The sequence below is a fragment of the Heloderma suspectum genome, chromosome 4 (assembly GCF_057233095.1).
Source record: "Heloderma suspectum isolate Gila_16-S chromosome 4, 16-S_ref, whole genome shotgun sequence".
Classification (NCBI taxonomy): domain Eukaryota; kingdom Metazoa; phylum Chordata; class Lepidosauria; order Squamata; family Helodermatidae; genus Heloderma; species Heloderma suspectum.
In genome coordinates, this window is record NC_139461.1 from 185790100 (window position 1) to 185812211 (window position 22112).

Below are 22112 nucleotides of genomic sequence, written 5' to 3' on the forward strand. Positions count from 1 at the left end.
CTCGCATGCTGCCATTCATAAATAAATGTAAGGAGATCTCACTATGGGCCAAATTGGAGGTAAATGAAGAAACAGGTCAATGAAGAGAACAACATGGTCCCAAACATACACAGACTAATATGGTTTTGCATCAGTAGTTTCTTTCACATATAGATTATCTGGATCCAGTTCCATGTTCAACTGACTTACCACCTCAAAACATTGATGTGAACTTTACCTTGTAAAGGTATGCTAAAAAAAAAAAAGTCACTTAGGGAGCAATCCTATCCAGATAGTCACCAGTGTCTGAAATCAGAGGCCGCTGACTATCCTATGCAGGGTGGCTGGAGCATAGAGGGGATTTTGCCTGTCTAAACATGGCTTTGGGGAGGGAAGAGGCCTGGAGACCCGATACAAAGCTGCGTAAAGCAGCTTCCACAATCTCCCCCTGCCCACCCCCCCACCCCCCACCCGCAGGACTGCCCTCCTTTCCCATCTCCTTGCACCATTTACGAACACAGGACATAGCTAGCATGGAGAGAACTACACCAGCTACGAGGGGGAAGGGAGAGCAGTTTCTGGGAGTCGAACAGTCCTATGGCCCTCTAGACAGTGTCTAGTGTCCATAAGATTGCTCCCTTAGAATGGTATGTACTGATGACTGTACTAAGCTCAGTGTAATGAGCCATGGTTTCGATCTAAAGAAGGAGAAATTGTCCTAGTGCTGTTCCATGAACTCTTCCACAAACTAGCAGGAGACTTCTCACAGTACAGTTCCGTAATGTATCAGATGTGTTACAAAATGAGAAACATGGTAAATAAAGAAGACAAGGGGTGTAGCATGTATACACTCTAATGGGCCATTAAAAGGTCTTCAGAAAGAGCTTGAGCATAGTCTTCTGTAAGTGCTTGTGAAAACAGAAGAACTTCTCTGGATTTGAGGTCACTTTTGTCATGTAGCCCTCTTCAACTAGGTTGGAAACAGCCCTTCTGTGGATGGAAATGCTTTCTGCTAGCAGAAGGCACCTTTGAATCCAAGGTCATCAAATATGCTGGTGCTGCATGGCATTACATTATACTCACTCTCTCTCTCTCTCCCCCCCCCCCCGATACTTTGGCATAAAAACCTTAGGATCAAGCTTAAGATTGCCATTCTCATCCCACTGAACCCAATGGGAGTTTCCCTTATTGATTTCTCCTATAGTTTAAGATTCCAACCTAACTGACATACAAGAACAAACAAAGCAGATTAAATTATTGTATCAAAAATAAACCTCTGTTCCTAACGAAGTCGCTGTTTATTTAAGGGAGGGAGTTATATCTCTAAAGAGTGATACAAATCCACAGTGAAATGATGAACTGCAAAAACCAAGTATTCTTGGCAGAAGACAGGAATAGCGCTTTTTCCTACCGAAAGAGAAACAAAGGATTCCTGAAAAGCCTTACATTGATTTATTTTTCCAATTTTGAATACCTTAGGAGTAGCGGAACTGCTACTGGCATGGTAGTATTACTAACAGTCAATAAATCTAAAATATTATGTGTGAATATTGGAATGAAGCCATTAAGAAGATTACAGCACACAACGCAGCAGAGGGTCCACATGAAAAAAGGACAGGTAATTCAGGACAACTGTGACCGCTGACCTTTGAACAGTCAAGACCACTGGTCAATCTGACGAACTAATAGAGTTCACATGCACAGAAAGTCATCTAGCCTGTAAGTATAATTTAAATGCTTTGGTGAATGATTTAAAAAGGCCCGTTAAGTCTCAGGTAATTTATTAAACAGTAGATTAGACACAATGCCAAACAGTAATGTTTTTCAGATTTCAACTGATAACTTTTCTTTAAAATGAAAAGTCACTCACAACAAGTGAGACATTACAATATTAAACAACTATGAACATAGGCTTTTAAACAACTGTAAAGATAACAGCAGATTTAAACTTTATATAACAATATAAAAACTGAAGCTTTTCTGGTTATACAAAGTTTTGTCATCCAAGAGACCAAAAAGCAGTTCTAATTTTTAAAAACATCAATGTTTTAGGGATCCTTCTGAATTAATTTTAGGATTATGGCAGTACATCTAAAGCTTTATTTATGTATTTATTATTCAACTGACTTCACTGCTACTCTGTTTTATCTGTTTTAACATAAAAGTTCACTTTGAGACATTACTTGGATATAAAATGTAACCTTAAGTTATATGCACACACATTCATGTATTTACATCTACTATATATTAAAGTATTATGTAAATACCTACATTATTTCATATCAGTTTTTCAGTCTTACTAATTCTTATTCAATATAATACAACGTAGTGTCAACAATATTGTTGGAATATACTGTCAGCATCAATACGAATATATGAATACTTACACTTACTGTCTTATGATATAATGCTGCCCTTTGTTGGTTTATAAACTAAAAACTATTTAGAGGCTGTACTTGCAGCCTATGCTTGTATGTGTTTTTAATTAACAAATTAGCTCCACAAGAAAACCTTTCATGCTAAAGTTAGAATGAAAGGGATCAGGACAGTCAAGCATCAAGTAACAGAACAAACCTTGTTTTAGCAGAGGAGAGAAAAGTTCAAATTATATAGCGTATGCATGAGGTATTTCTACTTTTGCTACATATTTTATAGGGAATGTTGTATTTTTGTAAAAGGCCCATCGTCTACTCAGTGACAAGAACCCCAAATTAATATTAGTGGCTTGCAGGTATGCATGTAGTTGCAGCTGCTAATCCGAAAAGATTGAAGTGTGTTTTCACTAAATATTTGTCCCAATTCCCTGACGTTTCCTTTCCATGCACAAGAGTCTGATGTATCACTGAAATGAACCCAGGACCTCTGGAGTAGACCACTGTATTCAATCCAGCCCATCTTAGTAAGATTATTAAAACGTCATAGAAATTTTCCACTGAATTTATTTTAGGAAACCTATGCAGTTAGAAAAATGGGATATAGGAATGCAGGAATTGTACTTAGTTACTACTACTGTTAGCTACAAATGTAGGCCGCTTCACACATCATGTGTATAAAATGCCCCCTATTAAGGTTGTTTCCTCACATGGGAAGTGCTTTTGCACAATTGCCCCAACTAAGATATAGCCCCCTAACAGGCAGCAACCTAGGAAACTGTAAAATTCACATGACTAGGTTCTGATTAGTCTAACATTTGGTATAAACTTAGACAATCCCTCTGGTAAGTTATGTCTCATGTGCATAGTGTAGCCTATGGGCACAATATAAAACCCCACACAATAGGAAATCTCCACTGTGCGCAGAGAGCATTGTGCTATTCACAAAAGAGAATAGAGAAATCCCTGTATGTTCAGAACTCTACATGCACTTTGAAATGACTGGATTGCAGCTCCAGAGTGTAATTAGCTCATTTAATTGTTGGTGATTTACATGTATAAATGACCATTTCCCTTTAATGCAAGGTCAACATACACATTCTGATCAATGAATGAATGACTAACTTTTGGGGCACACTATAATAGATTTAAATTTGTTCCAATAAGTAGACATTTGGATAAGATGGGTTATATGTCTAAGAATAAACAAACAAATTAAACAGCAGAATCAGCTGTGAAAGAATACCATTTGTGCTTCTTTTTTTCTAGCAAAGCAAAGAAATAAATGTATTAATCTGGATATTTAATTTGCTTCTGGCCAAGCTTAATTACTTCTCAAAGTGTGTAATATTATAATAAATTTCTTAATACAATGAGCTAAATGTCTTGTGCATTCAAATCATGAAAGCAATAAGGTTGTCATATAGCCTTAATGTGATATATATTTTTAAAAAGACCATAAAATATAGCATTCACTTTAGAAAAACTGAAATAGCATTTATTCTCATTCTGGAACATTTACTAACATCTGTAAACTCAACAACAGGTTCGACTGAATTCTGACTCAGAAATGCACAGAATATGATTAAGGTAAGAAGGCTTTTTTCAAAACCATGTTGTAGAATAGCAAGTGAAATGCTATGTTTTGGGTGTCTATTTAACATGAAATGTGGAATATGTTCCATTATAACAAGCAAGGCTGGGTGGGTGCGGGGAATCTCTATAAGATCAAAGTCCAGGAGGAACTGGCACTTAATTTATCTTCCTTTACAGACAAAAGACAGTTTTCGTCATTTTCAAAAGGATCCAATGTCTTTTATGACAAACTGGGTTTGCAGTTTAATTTACAAATAGAATTATAAGTAAGTAGTCTTTGCTTTGCCAAAGCAAATGACAAACAGAGTAGGGTTTTCAATTCATGCAGTCCTCAGCAGGAGAGAAGAGATTAAAATAAAACTGAAATAATTTAGAGAAAACAAATAAATGTTTCAGAAAGTTGAAGGAGATCAAAGTGTGCATTTTCTGACCCCAACTGTACAAGCATTTCTTATTATATTGACCAGTGTCATCAGATCATTAATTAAAAGGAGATGTGCTGGCAGGTGGCAGGGAACCAGGAGCCGATAATTGGCCCCCTTCTTCCTTTTGCCTTCAAAAACTCATCTTTTTTTTCTTTGCAAGATATGCCACTAGGCAGACAGAAATGCCTACTTTGTAATATAATGATTAAGATGAGATGAAGAGACTCTTGCGTTTAAAGCAGCTATGCCTAATGAATGCAGCTAGCTTTATAATTATGATCCTTTTTTTTTTACAATAAGAAGTATGATATTCCACTCAACATGTCCTCAACTGTCAAAAACAAGTAAAAAAAACAAAACACCCTTAAATAGGAAGTCTACAGCTGGTGGCATGGTGTTTGGTGGGGGATGGAGTATTCTTTTCATTTCAAGCTAGTAAAAGCAGGCAAAATGCAGTAATTCAAGCAGCTAAGAGGATAAAACCAACGAATGAAACCTCTTGGGCTTACCACTTCACTTGGTAGGTTGCTCAGGTCATTAAAAGGAGTTTCCAAAGTGTTCGTGTCAACATTTAGCATCACCACATCCTCCAGTGATTTACTTTTCACTCTCTGTACAAAGAGACAAAACCAGACGCAACCGTTGTAGTGCACTGTTTGCTTATTTTAATATGGTAAAATACTATGGTGAACTGTGAATTCAGTGAAGTAGGACATGAAAAATAAGGCAATATTCTCATGGTCAGCATCTTGTCCTAAGTAGGGACCATCAGAGGGTCATTAACTTATGGAATTCACCATGATACGATGAGATGATGGCTACTAGCTTAGATGACTTTAAACGGGGATCAGACAAATTGAGGGAGGATGGGGCTCTCAACAGCTACACAAAATGATGGCTAAGTGGAATATCCATTTCAGAGGCACTGAATAGTTGCCGGGGAGCAACAGTACAGGCAGGCTATTGCTTTATGCCCTGCTTGTGGTCTTCATGGAAGCATCTGCCTGACCACTGTAGGAAACAGGATGCTAGAATCAATGGACATTTGGTCTGAGCCAGGAGGTCTCTTCTTAAGACAGTTCCTCCCTAGCATCAATATGATACTCAGCTAACAAAACACAACAGCAAGGGGCTTTCAGACCTGTTTGGCAGCAAGTAGAGCAGAGGAGAATGGGTGGTATGATTCTCTTTACCTGATTATGGGATGGTGTCTTTGCTTCATTGGCACAAAACAGTGCCCATATCGCAGAGTACAGTCATTGTCTCTAACTTGTCCATAATGGCAACAGGAAGAATCTCCACGATGTTGCTAGGAAAGCTTTCTAGATAGTTCATTCTTCCTAGCTGAACTATATCCTAGATGCCACCACTTCAGAAGAATAAGCTAGGAAGTCTGTCTAGTGCCATCTAGGAGCACTTTCCTCACTCTCTCTTGCACTGATAGAGGAGGTGGCCAATCAGTTAGGTACACTCACTAGCTCCTTTTAGTCTGTGAAGAGTCTGAGCTTCTCAAACCAACCACAAGCGCATTTGATGGAAGCAGGTGCTTTTAACAAGTTCCTTTTTCTTTCCAGTTCTCTCCCCCTCCATATTGGAGGCCTAGATGCTGCTAATGGCCTGCAGCCAAAAGAGCTCAGCAGAGTAATCAGTTCCCCACATTGCCATGCTGACTTCTGCCCATGGTGAAGAGAGCCAAAGAATGAAGGGAAGAATGAACCGAGGTATACTTGGGACAGGTCCTGGAGTGCATTTGAAATAAACTCTGACTTGTACTCCTCTATTGCAGCTACTGAAGAAGATATGAAGCCCTCCTGTTCCATATACCAGCAACACAGAATACCAGATGAAACTGCAGGCTGTTCAAGGGGCCTGGCACTGCCTGCATTCCCATCAGCACAAACCCTGCTCCTTTCCTTCTTACCCAAACTACTGCAATGCCAGGGTGACATTTTCCCCTGAAGGCATATTCGCTGTTTCACTTTGAATTAGGGATGTACGAAAGTTCCGCCACAGATCTCGGGGAGGCCGAATGCCAGCGCATTCAGCCCCCCGAAATCGGTGGCGGAACGGCCCCCCGCCCCCCCCGGGACGGGACTTACCTTAGGTGGATCATCCTGGCGGCGGCGGCTGTGGCGGCGGCGGCCAGTCTTCCGACCGGCTGCCGCCGCCGCCATTTCCAGGTTAAAAAAAAAACAAAACGTGATAGGCTACATAAAGATTTACGTAGCCTATCACGGCTAGATTTTTAAAAAACACCGTGATAGGCTACGTAAATCTTTACGTAGCTTATCACGGCTGATTAAAAGAAAAAAAGAAGCACGTACGCAAATGGCGGCGCCCATGGGTGCCGCCATTTGCGTTCCTTATTTTGGCATGTCTTAGTCTACGTAAACATTTACGTAGACTAAGACGGCGAAAATAAGGGAAACGCAAATAGCGTAGCGTCTACGCTATTTGCGTTCCCCTTATTTTCGCCGTAGTCTATGTAAATGTTTACATAGACTAAGACGTGCCAAAATAAGGAACGCAAATGGCGGCGCCCATGGGCGCTGCCATTTGCATACGCGCGTGTTTTTTTTTTTAATCAGCCGTGATAGGCTACGTAAACATTTACGTAGCCTATCACGGCTGACTGCAGGGACGCAAACGGCGGTGGCTATGGCCGCTGCCATTTGTGTCCCTGCTAGCCAGCCAGTGGCTCCGCAGAATCCCTGCGGAGCGGAGCTGGCCGGCCAGGATTTGGGGGGGGGGGGAGAGACGGAGCACCTCTCCCCCCGGCCAGAATTTCGGGGGGAGGGACGGAGCGTCTCCCCCCCAGCATCAGCATAATCCGCGAACAGGTAAGTGACGTTCGTACATCCCTACATTGAATACGTTTTGGGAAGAAGGAAGAAGAGCAAGCAGTAGCAGAACAAGCCATTTTTTCCCATATGTATGTAACAAATCCATAGTCAAATGCAAAGGGAAACCTGACTCACCTCCATTAAACTGAAGTGAACTCCAATCAAGTATGGCATTGGTGCACTGTAATGGGAAGGAAGGAAGGAAGGAAGGAAGGAAGGAAGGACAATAAATACTTAGAAAAGGTAAATTACTAGCATCTCCACCTTCTTTGCCATATGTACCTGCTGCAATGCCACTGTTACATGGAAGTTTGCAACTTCTAATGGAGCTCATGAATGTTCTTAGCTGAGGTAATATTGCAGCAGTTAAGAGTATGTCCCGCAAGATGGAAATCCCCACTTTAAAATCCAGTTGTTAAGATCCAAGCTGTAATATGGGCATAATATTGGCCTACCTTACAGCGTTGTTGCAAAGACTGAGATGACATATATTACATTCTTTGAATGCTCTAAAGTGCTAGCTATAGTAAGTGGATGGTCAAGTCCCCCCACAGCCTTCCATTGTATGCAGAATTCAGTGCTCACTGACGCAGCTTTCCCATTCACCCTAGTTGCATGGATTGGCACATTCAGGGGACTCCCTGTATCATCCCTATGTATTTATTATTTGTTTGTGTCTCCTTCATCTTTGTAATTCTGGCACTGGGTCTAGTAACCCATCTCTTTTTCTCTAAAGTGTCACTAAGTGTTTAATGACTGTTGTAAGCCTAGAGCAGCCTCCCACAGATTGGGGGAGGCAGGGCTAGAGCATACTATACAAAAGCTGTTGTTTAACAGAAATTATAGCACATCTCGTCTCAGCATGTTTAGGTTGACTCCTTAATTATTACAGCAATTACTAATCACTATTATTACTATCTGCTGGGGAAACCAATGTAATGATTGGGCCTGAAATACATTTTGTTTACCATTACAGAGGAAATTAGCTTACTCCTTTTTAACATTCTGACAAGATGGTCTGTTATAAAATCAGTGTAATAACTCTCCAAATCTAACAAAAAGAAATCTAAGGAAAGTTGAGGTAGATTATAAGTATTTTGCAAAGTAGTTCAACAAGATAAGAACATAGAATTGGTCTATTGGTCTCCCCAACTGCTGATGGGGAGAGGACAGAACCAGGAGGCAGCATGTAAAAACTGAGGAACAAGGAATTGTAAACTAGATAGGTCATTGTTCACTAAAGATTATGGGAATTCATCTGCAGTAAGTGGCATTCACCCACAAGACAGCTGGAGGCATCTCTTTTTTAATTTTTTTCCAGTGAAATATCTATCAGCTGGTTCACACAAGCAGGCCCATCAGTTGATTTCTCTATACTTCATGCACATCAGGCTGAATGTGTGAATTGACTCAATTGAAAGGCATGAGTGTTTGATCTACGATGGCCCATCACTTTACGTTGCTGTCATCATGTGATGAGCTTGCATGTGTGACCCAGTCTTAAGAATATGCCAAAGTACAGATTTATGTTTGTTTTAATTTATTTTTATTTATACCCTACTATTCAGTAGATTGGCTTCCAAAGCTGCTTACAATTAACACATTGTAAGGAGAATGAACTGTAATGTTAGAATGTTCTAAGTAGCACAGTTCAGGACACTAAGGTCGCTTGTGTGCCTACACCAGTGGTTTGAGTCATTCCAAAGTCAACAGCCCTTGAAACATAAAATTAGCATTTCCAAAGACATCTGTGAGCAAAAGTCCCAACCACCAACATTCTGTATATTACAGGACCAAATGCATGTCTATAAAAGCTAAACTCTAATATACCGTTAATATTCCTCCAAATAGTTTATAGCCGCTGCTTCATTATGTGTCATCCTGGTATGGAGTGGCGTATGTAGCTCAGGAAACAAAGCCCATAAATCCTTCTCTCCATACACAGAGGATAGGTTGAAACATACTGTACTAGGTTATGACACAGCATTCCACTAAATCAGGGGTGGGGAACCGTTTTTGGTCCAAGAGACAAATTCCAATCTTGGAAAGGTCTTAGGGACTGCATTCCATCTGTGGGTGGGGCCAAAGACAAAGTGGGTATGACCAAAGAGTGCATGGCACCGTCCAAAGACTCCACACACTGGCCATTCACACAAAGAATATCCTGACTAATGGATACTTCACGGAGAGGAATGGAAGGACTCGACCACAACAGTCCACATATGGTAAGAGAGGGAAGTAATTAAAGTTGGCATACAGACTGGCCCATCATAGGCCCCTTTCACCCCTTGGTAGGTGCTCAAAAGGTCAGGACACCCTACATTCAAATGGGGATTTCACTGTGAACTTCCCCACGTGGAGGACAAGATTGTGGCCAAATAGACTAACATAATGACACCCATGATGACACAGCCATCTATTAGGGCCACTTTGGTAGACATAGGTGCCATTTAGAGTAATCCTGTCAATTCATAATCAATTTTCCTACTAATATAATAAAGCTACAAGATATTAATTGAACACACACTCCTTTAAGAAAATTCTCCTTTATCATTATTACAGCGTGTGTTCAAAATGAATGCTTTTCAAAATAGATCATAGCCCAAGACAAGGCCATGCCTTGTTAAATTACTACAAATAATTATGGTTACATCTGGTTATTTAATTCAGTAGAAGAAGTGTAATTTCATATAACTGAGGGCTCAAAATGTTGGTTTCTCTTATTGTTTCTAGGACTGCTCTGTTGTATGAAGAATTTGACCACCTCCTCCCTCTTGACTAGTGGTAGATTGCACTGAAGGGCATGGGGACCATGAAAACCATAAAGCAGAGATTGAAGAAAACATAAAATGGTTACATGTATACTGCTGGGTGCCTTGCATCTCTGTACATCTTTATGCAAAGAAAAAGGTTTCACTCTGATAAATTTTGTAAAAAAAAAAAAATAAAATGTGCTGTAAATGGTGCCCAGATCTGATCAATGGAAAGAAAGAAAAGGTTGTGAGCTGACATAAATTAAATAAGATGAAGAAGGTTGGGTTAGAATATGGTTGTAATTTACAAACAACACATTTTCACACATGTATATTTGGTGTAGTCTTAGCAATGTACTAACAGCTTGTTTTACTTATACTCCAAGCCTAGCAAAACATGATACATTCTAAGCTACAGAATTTCAGAATTTTCAGTTCCAAAAACCTCTCAGCATATGGCAAAAGCATTCTGGCCAGAGTATGTCAGATCCAGTATATAGCATCCAGCCTCCATCTGAGACTTGATAACACTAATAATTTCTTCACCAGCCCCTTGTGTGATGCAAATGCAGCTGGTACCAGCTACCCAAAAATGATTCGCAGACCCTACACACTTGAAGCTTTCTGTTCCTCGATTGGTTATCTAACACAAGTTCTTCAGCATCCCTTTTAAGGCTTTATCACTTATGGAAGAACACAACTCACCCTCTTCTGCATTTATCAATTTTCAACAGCCACAGAATGATCAAAGTGGTTTGAAACCAAAGTTGGTAGCTCTCCCCAATATACTGTTTATATTCTTAATCTTTTTTACTTCACATCTCATGCAGCCTGCCCTGCATTTTCCCTAACAGGTGCCCATTTTGATGGTATTGATTATCTGTCATAGCATAGTCTTTTGTGCTCAGATGCACGTGGCCAGCAAAATACAAGGGTCACAGGAGGGATTTAACAAGGGAATGCCTTGCAACATAGGGAATGTGTGCTGGGACCAATTTATGTCCCTCATTCATGACATGCATCATAGGCACAGATGACCTAACACCAGGTTCACCTGAGACACGCTGATATAGTATCACGAGCCAGCATGGGGCTGTTGGTTAAAGCAGACAGAACTAAACTGCAGAAAGGCTTTTCCACAATCTAGGCAATTCTGGAAGCAAAACTTTCTTTCATACCACCTTAGTACTCCCTCCTTTTTCAGTAAATATGACAGAGAGGTCATAGACAGTAACCAACACTGCCCGTCTGCAAGCGGGGCCCACAGCTGCTTCTGTTCTATGAGTTCTGCTGACATGCCCTGTTCCAGAAACAGGCACCGCCACTCATTTCAGGTTGCCCCCAGAAGCACTAAATTTCTGTTGTGCAAGCGGTAGGCACCACTCGCACAACAGAATTGGTAAGGCTGGCCACTCACAGGAAGTCACCATTGGAACCTGCACAGAATATCTAAAAAGTCACCTATGACTTCATGAGTGACATATTGCTACATATGTATTATCCCTCACATAGTACTAAAAATGTATGGGAGGCATGTACCAACTGTAGTTCTTCTTTTTGTAGTGGTATATTCCTTGATATAACTTGAGAATTTTAATAGAGGAATTTGGTTGGGGGATCCCACTTCGTATGTGTGGAGGACCTGCTACAATTCACATGATTGTCAGGTTGGTTGTTTAAAAGAGATTTCACTGTTGAATTGGAGCTATGGTCATGGTCATAAAATGCTATAGTCACTGGGCCAGTGATTACAGTGTTTGAATCCCAGCTCAGTTGCTTTCTTGCAAGATGCCATTAGGCACGTCAGTCTCAGTTCCCATCTGTAAACTGGGAGTTGTAATAGGCATTGTATAGATATAAACAGAGATAAAAGATGTGCAAAGAATTTTGTATTTTATAATATTTCATAAATTACTTCAACTGCTGTTGCTAATACTGCTATTGCTCTTAGTAATAATGTGCACCACTAATACAGAGCTGTATAGGCCAGAATGAGTCTGCTAACTTCCTGGAAATTATTCATGACAGATAAGACTCAAGGGGCAGGATTCTGAGTTCCCCTGAGCAGAAGTCTGCTCATGGGACACTCCCACTGGAGGAAGGGAGAATGTGATTTTTGCCAATTCCTCCTTCCCCCTGTAGCTCCCTGGGGTCTGGGGGCTCTCCAGAACAGTGTGGGAAGTTGTGTAGTGGGAATTGGCTAAAATTTCTTCTCCTCTTCTTCCAGAGGAAGCCTTTGCAGGACCTCTTCTGTGGAAGGACACTCTGGATCTAACCCAAGATATTACTTTTAAAATGTCCAAAATAGAGTGAAGTATTATGCTCAATTTATATTAAAAAACAGAAACACAGATTTTCATTTTTAAAAAACGCCAAACATGATTCAAAAAGTTTATCCCTCTTCATACTTCAAGTGAAAATGGATACTGGGGGAAAGTTTAGCATGATCTGTTTCCAATAAGTAGATTATGACAACAGAGAAAATGAACTGGAAGCAAGACACTGTAATAGAAGCATGAAAATAATCACTACAATTAAGGCATGTGTATATATACCTTCTCTTTTGCTAATCACTTATGCATGTTATTACTGAAAGATGTTTTTAATCTAGAGCATCATTTCCTAAAATAATTACTATTTTATACAGAGCATGGTAGCTAACTAGAAAATAATTAAAGTTTTCTCATGAAAAGAAGCTTGTCTATGTCTTTCTGCAGAAAGGGGGAAATCTCATAAGAAGTCATTTTGCAACTCTTAAGTGGAATTGTCTAATCCTGTTAGAGTGCTAATAGAGCTTCTAAAAAACATATGCTACTTCACACCATGTACCACGCTCTCATACAGTGCTATCCCCAAAAAGATAGTTGGGCAAGAAATTATACTGAGTGGTCAGAGCAACTACTTCTTTGTTGTATAAAATTAAGCTACATCAATGTCTAAATTTAACTGTATATATAAAAGGCAATCAGACCACTCAGACAGTTGGGCAGCACTAGAAAAGAAGCCAGACATCTTTGTAAAATCCTGAACTTTCTCTGTATATTTTAGACAACATAAATTAATGAAATTATGTATTTCATCCTTTGGGAAGTGTTTTCATCCTTGGGGCGTGTCTTCTTGTTTTAGCTTAGCCACCATGTTAATTTGAATAAGAGTCTTTATTCTCTGCCCTTCAACCTAAATGATTTTTAAAAAAACCCATAAAAAACATAATTTCCTTCTTTAACAGGTCTTTCCGGTGTGGTTATACAACATCCAAGTCCAGATGACAAAATTGTCTACATGACAATGAAGCAGATCCCTAAATGTGCTCCTATCATTTAAATGCTGACATGGGAGTTGCATCATAATTAAATACAAGAGATGCCTGCTAAGCGCTAAAATATGATACATAACACATAGAAAATATTTGCATGTAAAAACCCAAACAATCTCTAAACCTTTATATACTACAATGGTAATCATGAAAAGGCTGGAATCCAATGGCTCATCATATATATACAGGGGCCTCCTGATTATCTTCTGAGTAAAGAACCCACAATGCGGGATTCAGAACCAGCAATGGAGAGTTTCCAAGTGGAGCACTTTTGTTAATACACTACAGAAAAGGAAGTCCCTACACAACTGAAATGTTGGATTGTGTCTACCAGCAACTTCACTGGTATAAGGTCCAGTGAATCAAATGTTTGATGTCTTAGTCCTGCATTGGTGCACTTAAGAATATGCTAAATTTTAAGCATGCACCTTTGACTTGCATTATATACCTATGCCAAATAAAGAATCATTTCAATTTGGGCCTACATCACAAGCACTGGGTTTAACGTACAATCTCGGTTTAGCCTACATCACCCTAAGAAGCTCCTGAAATTAAACAACTATATGTTAGCTTACTCAATTAAAATAGAGGAAAATAAGAATATATATGTGTTGTCTTACCAGCAGTAGTCCAGCAGATGTGGAGGGAGCACCGGGATGTATATGTGTTGCCAGTACATTGGATATAGCAGCGCGGCTGACCCATGAATACAAGCAGTTAACTATAAGTCAAAACAGACAGAATTGACATCAAATTAACTATTATAACAAAGAATGGAAACCATTTTAATCAATAACAAGAGCAGAAATGTATATAGAATATTTGGATAAAATGGTACCTGTATATAACTCAATAGAACAGCAACACCACAATAATTTGCCACCTTCTCATAAAGGTATGTGCAAATAGTTGTATCCTCAATTCAGATTTGTGAGCCCTCCCCCAAACATTTAGTTTTCTTTAAACATGGCTCCATATGCACAAGACTGCCACTGAAAATGACAAAGGCAACTGCTTATGCTGTCCTCATTGTAGTTTGAACCAATGCACAAGAGCAGCATGCTGTACTTAAATATCTCCCATATGAAGGTACAATTCGGGCTGTAATCATAGTAGAGGGTGATTTTTTGTGTTTTTAAAAATCATCTTGTTTGGCACCCAAATTTATAAACTTCTTCAGGTTAAAAAAATATTAGGGGGATCAGTGCAGGATCAGCAAAATTAAAAAAGAAAATGATCAAATATTCCCATTCATCTTACAGAAATACAGCTTGCCATTGTGGAATAGAATTTAGAGACCATTTCTTGAAAATTAAATGCAATATCTGTACTAGGCTAACCAGAAAAAAGCCGATTCAAAACCCACCTATGTGCAGAAGTATTGCAAATGTGAAGAAGTAAAGAATAAAACAAAAGGTAGGTATATTGAATTCTTTCTACTTCATTTCACAGTGAGCTGAAAACAGCTATGTGAAGAACAATCCTGTACATGTTTACTCTGTGCTTTCTCCTAGGACAGCATTCACAGGCATAAATCCTGTGTAAATTCACAGGCAGCCCTACAAGAAGGGCCTTTCTACTGCAACCACCAGAAATGCTCCAGCTTGGTTGTGCATTCCATGTATATAGTTAGGGCAGAAAGGGACGTAAAGTTTTGCATGTGGAATCTCTCATATCATAGAATTTGGTTTTGGAATGCTTTTTTGACCTGGAGGTTACTTGGATTTGGCAGAAAGGATTCTGGCATGCACAGAAAGGCTCCATGGTAAGGGAAATATCTGCTCTTTCACTGGCAAAATGTTGCAGCCCAAATTATGCAGGTAACCATATGTAGCTGCAGACATTGGCATATCATAAAGCAGCTTCCATTTTTTACCAAAGAACATTTTTCAATTTTTGCCACACTAAGCCTTGCTAAAGAATCAGGTTACGATGGGAAGGCACAAATAAAGAGAAAGTAAAGAAAATGCCTTGGCTTGCATCTTTCTATCTTGACTAACATAAACACATAGGACTATCTGACGTTCCTTAGGTCACTTCTGCTGTCATCAAGTGACACACAAATATGGATTTGGGAGCTTATGTTTCCCCAAGAAACTGTGCCTCCTATAGACATCCACTTCACACTTTAAAGAGCCATGGAAATAAATTACCTTAGAACCCCTCTCTGCATAGAAATAGGTCCTGCATCATTCTTCCTCCTCCACAAAAACCTTTACAGATGGTCCAGTAAACCAAATTAGTTTGGCTTTGTGATGTTATACTTGCCAAACGACTGGGCATTTAAAATGGAGCAGCAGTATGGCCGCTGTGCTGGTGACTCAGTCTCTCACCTAGCCAGATTTTCATGTGAACAAGCAACTGGAAAGTATATTTCAAAGGCTAGCAGAGAGAACAGCTCCATATGGAGCCAGCATAGTGTAGTTGTGCATTAAAGGCGCCGCCATCATGAACACAAGATTGTGGTATGGAAGTTGCAAATGCAGCTCTCAAAGCCATTGAAGGAACCATGGCCTTTAAGGTTAAAAGGTAGAAAGAGCCGGCAGCTACAGCTCTAACCCTGATGGTGGCCTTGAGCTAGGACAGCACCTATGACCGCAGTATTGGTGGAAGACAGCTGACACTGGTGACCGCAGTAGTAGGGCTTGTTCGCACGATCACAGAGGGAGAAATAAGCTACGGAGGCTTATTTCCCCCTTCGTGATTGTGAAAACCCAGTCACAGAGTGGGGCATGGCAGGTGTAGCACAGGTGAAGAGTATATAGGTTTAGAGTGCCAGTGGTGAAGTAAACCTAAATATGCTACAGCAATTTTGAGAGAGAGAAAGAAAATTCCATTAAAAAGGCAAGAAGACAGGACAAAGCTGGCACCACTTACAAGGCAGCTTCCTGAATAAATGCTGAACTGCATCTCATTTGAGAAGCTGGGGTCTTGCTTTCCTGTAATGAGGTGTTAATCTCTACTAACAATTGTCTCCGAAGCCCAGTCTGCTTTACAATGCACAAAGTGTACAAGCAATGCCTCTTGCACACTCATATTGTTAAGGGGCATTTGAACTATGAGAGAGATTAACATGAATTTTGCTTCTCTGGACAAGTCCTTCCCATTGTAAAGGGAGCCAGCTAAAACTATCAGAAGTATTTCGTGTGAACTAGGTCATGCTCCCCAGCAGATGTAGCATGGACACAACAGTCTGAATATAAAACAAGGCACTTCTTTCTTATTTTTAACCTATCTACAATACATATCCTGATGCTATAATCCTGGAAAGCTACTATACTTGGAATATACATCTGATGCTGAGAGCTTAGAAACTCCAATGTGTGGCTGTCATCAAGCATGTAATATATTTTCAGCTTACGTTGGGATCAAGTATTCTGCCTATGCGAGACTTCTTACAGGCATCAGAGAGCATGAGCGCACTGCAGTGCAAGTCCTCTTGCCACTGGAGTAATGGACCACACAGAAGAAATCTGAAGATGGCTTCCTCCCATGTTGGTGGAGGAAGGAACCATTTTGTGGATTCCTTCCATGTGGTCCTGGGCTTCCGACATTCCACCAGTGGCACAGGAAGGAGCCATGCTTTGGCACCTCCTATACTGCTGGCCTTTCAAAAGTAAAGAACACAAGTGTTTGAGGATGACTGAGGGGTGTGGACAGAGCATGGCAGCCCAGTCAAATAACAGTGAAAGGACAACCTGCTAGTTCCACAAGAACAGATCATAAGAAAAGAAAATGGGCAGTGAAAACCAATGCTTGACTCTCCTATGATTTCTTGTCATCCCCAAGAAAGGTGCGTGGCACCAGCCACCTGGAATGCCCTGTTTGGGTGTGGTCAGGGAAGCTCAAATGCCTCTGACAGCTTCTCATACCCCATACTTTAAGAGGATTTCGCTTACAGAAAGATCTGAATAGATTCAGCAAACCTAGGATATCTCAGAGGGCTATGTTTGCATTTCAGAATTATTCTACCATCTGCGTTATAAATTTCCATCATAAATAAGTAGCAGGGAAAAGAACGTACTTCTTAAAAAAAACATAAGCAGCAGAAAAACAAGAGAGTACAGTTTTGTGCAGCACTGTATGCTCTTCACTCAGATTAATCTAACAGGATTAAATATGGAAAAGAAGAGGGTCTGAAAGCTCCTAAGGGATATCATTAGGGCAAATTGCCAAAGAATGAAACATGAGCCAGTCAGGAGAGGCTGCAAGATGCAGTAATACCAAGGGACTTAAATGTTCGACAGTTGGAGCTTCAGTAATGTGTGAACTACAGGTTACAGTATCAAGAGACTCTGTTCACTGACACATAGAATGTCACTATTGACCACCAAACTGGCCAAGCCTGACAGCTATACTACAGGCAGCCAAAGATGTCATAATTCCACAGTTAAGCTGCCCATTTCTGATTAATTTTTCCCCTACCTCTATGCCAAACAGCTGCAATTTTACAGAGCTGCATTTCTTCCCCCTTTGTTACTTAAGATAACTGCCATTTAATTACTGTTTTCTTGCTAGAGTGATAATTTAATGTTTAAGTAAATGAATAGCTTGTCTTCCTCTGTAATGTTTATTCTGCTGGATGCATTTCCAATTACTTTCCTGTATAATTTCTCTAATACTCGTGATGCGTTATCATAATTAAGTACTGCATTTTCAGTTAATTTTTACTACAAACAAATCAGGAATTTAAATATTAAAACTTTTACCACTTAAGCTGGAGGGGGGATAACCTCAGGCCAGGGGATGAAATTGAGCCTTACTGGTGTCCCAGGGTTCCCCAGAGTATAATGCTCCCTCCTCCTAGTCCCACCCCCTTTTCCCCAATCACCAATCATTTGGTGATTTCCTGGCTTTTGTGCAGTTTTTCCCCATTCCCCAAAGAAATTCCTCTTCTAAGGCTTAGTTACTAGCAATACGACCTTTAAGCTACAACAAGCAGGTATTTTTTGGAATTGAGGCCCCATCCCTGCTGCCTTTGATCCCACCCACCACTGGAATATGGCCTGAAGCTTTTCCAAAATGGAATTTGGCCCTCGGGCTGAAAGAGGTTCCCCATATCTGGGTTAAGGGGATGTGGATCCACATGCATTAACCCATTATTGGATGCTAGCTTTCCCACCCTGGGATTGGCCTGTTGCATCAACACTATTTAAACACACAAGTCCATTTCCATGCACATATTTCTATCAATGGATCAGATAACTGCATTTTAGACTGCAGATCAAGCTGCCTGAAAGTTGCTACCTCTCTAGGACTTTCAACAAACAGACAAACTGAAACAGCTGAAGATTAGCAACCTTCCTTTGGGAAAAAAGCCAAATAAAGACTTATTCTTTCATTGAACAAATGTATAGATGGAAATTTATGTCCTCCATTTTTGTATTTAGATTAATTTTAGGATATTATGGGGTTAACTTGTGTGTGTGTGTGTGTGTGTGCGCGCGCGCGTGCGTGCGTGCGTGCGCGGATGATTTTCAGCAGAAGGTTAATAGCTTAGAGATCATATGTTTAGTCAGAATGTAGAACTCAGGAAGTTTGCTGAAGAAGTCAGGAGATTATAAAGTTCAACAGATGATCCAAGGAAAAGAGAGAGAGAGAGAGAGAGAGAGAGAGAAATTTCATCTCAGGAAATAGAAACTTAGCTGGCAGAAATGAACACGGAACTACCCTTCGGGCTGGTTAGAGTTCAGGAGAGAAAAAAATAATTTTAAGAGATAAAAGCCTAGGGCAGAAAGGCAGAGGGGTAGAGAAGCAGAAAAAGACAGAGAGATAAAAAGAATTCTACCTGGTGGCATCGGAGGCCACAGGAAGGGAAGGGTGAAAAGGGGTATGGACACACTATTTTGCCTGTTTCCCTTCCACTCACAGAACAGGGTAATGCTGGTCTGAGACAAATGAACAGACTTCACATTGTTATATTAATTGTTTGTAGGCATGCTTAGAGTAAACTAATTGAATTCAGTGGGACAAGTTAGTCATGACTAACGCAGGTCACACTGATTTCAATCGGCCTACTCTAAGTATGACCAAATCAAGATCCAACCCAATGTTAGCAGAATTATATTTTAAATTAACAAATATTACATTTACCTTATAAACAGAATAAATATGAAGTGTAACTAGTCTTAAGAATTGGCTCCAGGCAACTGATTCTTTAAACTGAGAAGCAAGACAGAAGAAGAGCTCAGTCTTAAGCCTCAATAGTGCAGGCCTGTTTTACACAGGAGTGCACTAAAGGGTTGTGTACATGGATGGGGCTTGTTTTCCCTCTTCTAGCCTCAGACAACTGGAAGGGAAACAGGAGAAACCATGGGCAGGAGTGGAGACAAGTTAAGTATAGCATGCAATAGGCTATTAAGAGTTATTTACACAACAGGTATATATAATTATTGTTTCAATTTCACTTCTCCCCCAAGTGTGCTTTTTCACAGGCTAATGGACCAAAGGCAGGTCTTTCTTCAGAGGACATCCATGAAACTCCGGGTTGGTTCTTCCTGCGTTGGCAAACCTGGCCTGTACCATTTCATACTGCAGCTGGGGGTTTACATAATCAAATGCTCCTTTGTATAAAATAATTCACTCTATTCAGAAACTATTATGTCAAGGGGATGCCTAAGCTAGAACCCTGCTCCCTGACATGCTGATTTTCTGTGAGGAGTGATTTTTTAAAACTTTTATTTCAGGGGACAGTGGAGCATGCAATCACATGAGCCCCCATCTGCAGTCTGAACTGGTAGGGTCCAAATTCAGGTGTACCACCTCGGAAAGAACTATGCCTCAGGAATGAGGAACAGAGCAGCAAATCACCCAGAGAGGAAAACACAAAAGCTGCTATGGTCTGAAAAAAATTGAGACTTAGTGAAGTAGAATAGCATTGTAATATTTTATAAGTATAGCAAAAGAAAGTAATTGACATATCACTGCACAAAATGCTAGATTTAAAATAACCCTTGTTTTGCAGTACTTTCTAATTAGACATTCTGTACAATATTTTACATGGCAATGTAATACTAAAATATTTAGTATTAGTAGGATGGCTCAAATTATTTTGAAAAACTGTTAATATATCTCAAATTAACTAAGGGTCTAATGTCAAAGGTATATAATTTATTGATATCAAATGAATTGAAAGGGGAAAAGATTTCGTAGGCTTAAGGTTAGATAGAATTGTAATTGTAATGAGGAGATACCACTGGAAAGTGGAAGAACATATTACAGAATTAAGTACAGTACTCTAACTCAACCAATTTAAGTGAAAATCATTACAAAGTTTTATACAAATGGTATCTTACCCTAGATAGATCAAATATAATAAGAATATTTCGAGAATTTGTTGATGGTGTTCTGTATTCTAATGTGAATGACATGGATATGGGGTGCAATAGCATTAAGGATCACTGGAATGCAGTAGAGGCTATTATAAGGAACATATTGTTCACAGTAACACTAAAACTAATTAGATTTCTCTGAGCTACATAGTTTTAACGGAGTATTATGAAAAATGGTCAACCTAGTAATGGCAGCAAGCATTTAAGGGGCCAATAAATGGGAAACTGCTGAAAGACCAAATATAGCAGACTGGTTGAAGAATATTTGTAGTATTTTATTAATGGTAACATTTACACATTTATAAGATATTGAAAAGGTATAAATAAAATTAAAAATGTCTATGAAAACTGGAATGTATCCATTTTTAGAATGCACAGTTTAAAGCATAATATCCCAATGATGATATTAGATTTCTGGGTACTGAACTGTAAATTGAGGTAAATTACACTGCAACAAAGAGTGTTATTGCTGAAAGTGTTAAAGCAGTATTAGGTTGTAACCTAACCTTTAATATTTTGATTTATTTAAACTTTATCTATTATAATTTCTTTTTTCATCTACATATAATTTAACTTTTTCTTTTAAAATAATGTTTTTAAAATATTTTTTAAAAACCACTAAAATTATTGCTATAGGTTTTGTAGTTTGCACTACTGAACACTAAACACTGTTGTTTAGTTTTCCCTATTATTCTATGGTTCAGTATTTGCAATATTAATACCGTTTCCAAATCAGTGGCCCATTTATGTAACTGCAATGCTTTCTTTTTAGTAGTTCCTTCTGACAGGAAGAAAGGAAAAGGAACCATGTAATATGGTTCTAACAAGCTATTTATAAAGACAATAGAAAAAAGGGAATGCATTGGAACTGATCTTCTCTAACTACCATGGCATACAGGAAGATACTTCATTGTGTAGGAACTTGGTGGTATTGGAGAGAATTCGGATTCCAAAACGCCTGGCTTCATTTATCAGGATGGCTAGCGAAGATCATCTGTACCAAATGATGGCTTTTTCTAAATGTGCCAAAGAGCAGAACACAGTCTGTAGAAAAATCATCAAGCAACTCCGCTCATTGCAATAATTTGCAAACATACATAAATAACATCCTTTCTTCAGTAGATAATTCTGAAGTTTCTTCAAGGCTTAGGAGAGTATGTGATGCTACAGCTCTATGGTGAATCTAAATTCACAACGTCTAGGCAATCCATAAGATTTGTTAAAAAAAAAGAACATTAAAAAAATAGTCGATGCTTTCAGACACCCCCAGAAATTGCTATCTATCCTACTTACCAATGGTCAGTTCCTAGTCATTGAACCATCTACCCTTTCTCTCAACCTTATAATTAATGTTTATTTCTGATTTCCATATACCCAACTGCTCAGATGCCACTGCCCTTGTAAGCAGTGTGACCATTCTGAGTCTCTGTTTCTCCCATTCCTGTCTTTACTTGTCTCATACTTTCTGAAAGCTTGAGAAATCCACATCCAACATCA

At 39.5% G+C, this 22112-nt stretch overlaps 1 protein-coding gene across 4 annotated transcripts in view; it reads right to left on the minus strand.

Annotated features, from left to right (window-relative positions):
• DENND1B (DENN domain containing 1B) overlaps positions 1 to 22112 on the minus strand; it is a 295461-nt gene that overhangs the window by 79137 nt on the left and 194212 nt on the right. For all 4 annotated transcript variants that reach the window (XM_084851502.1, XM_084851503.1, XM_084851505.1 and 1 more), the window contains 3 exons: positions 13905 to 14005; positions 7351 to 7396; positions 4882 to 4983 (listed from right to left, as the gene is read on the minus strand). In XM_084851502.1, the coding sequence (XP_084707628.1) occupies positions 4882 to 4983; positions 7351 to 7396; positions 13905 to 14005 (249 nt within the window). The remainder of the gene's footprint in view (positions 1 to 4881; positions 4984 to 7350; positions 7397 to 13904; positions 14006 to 22112) is intronic.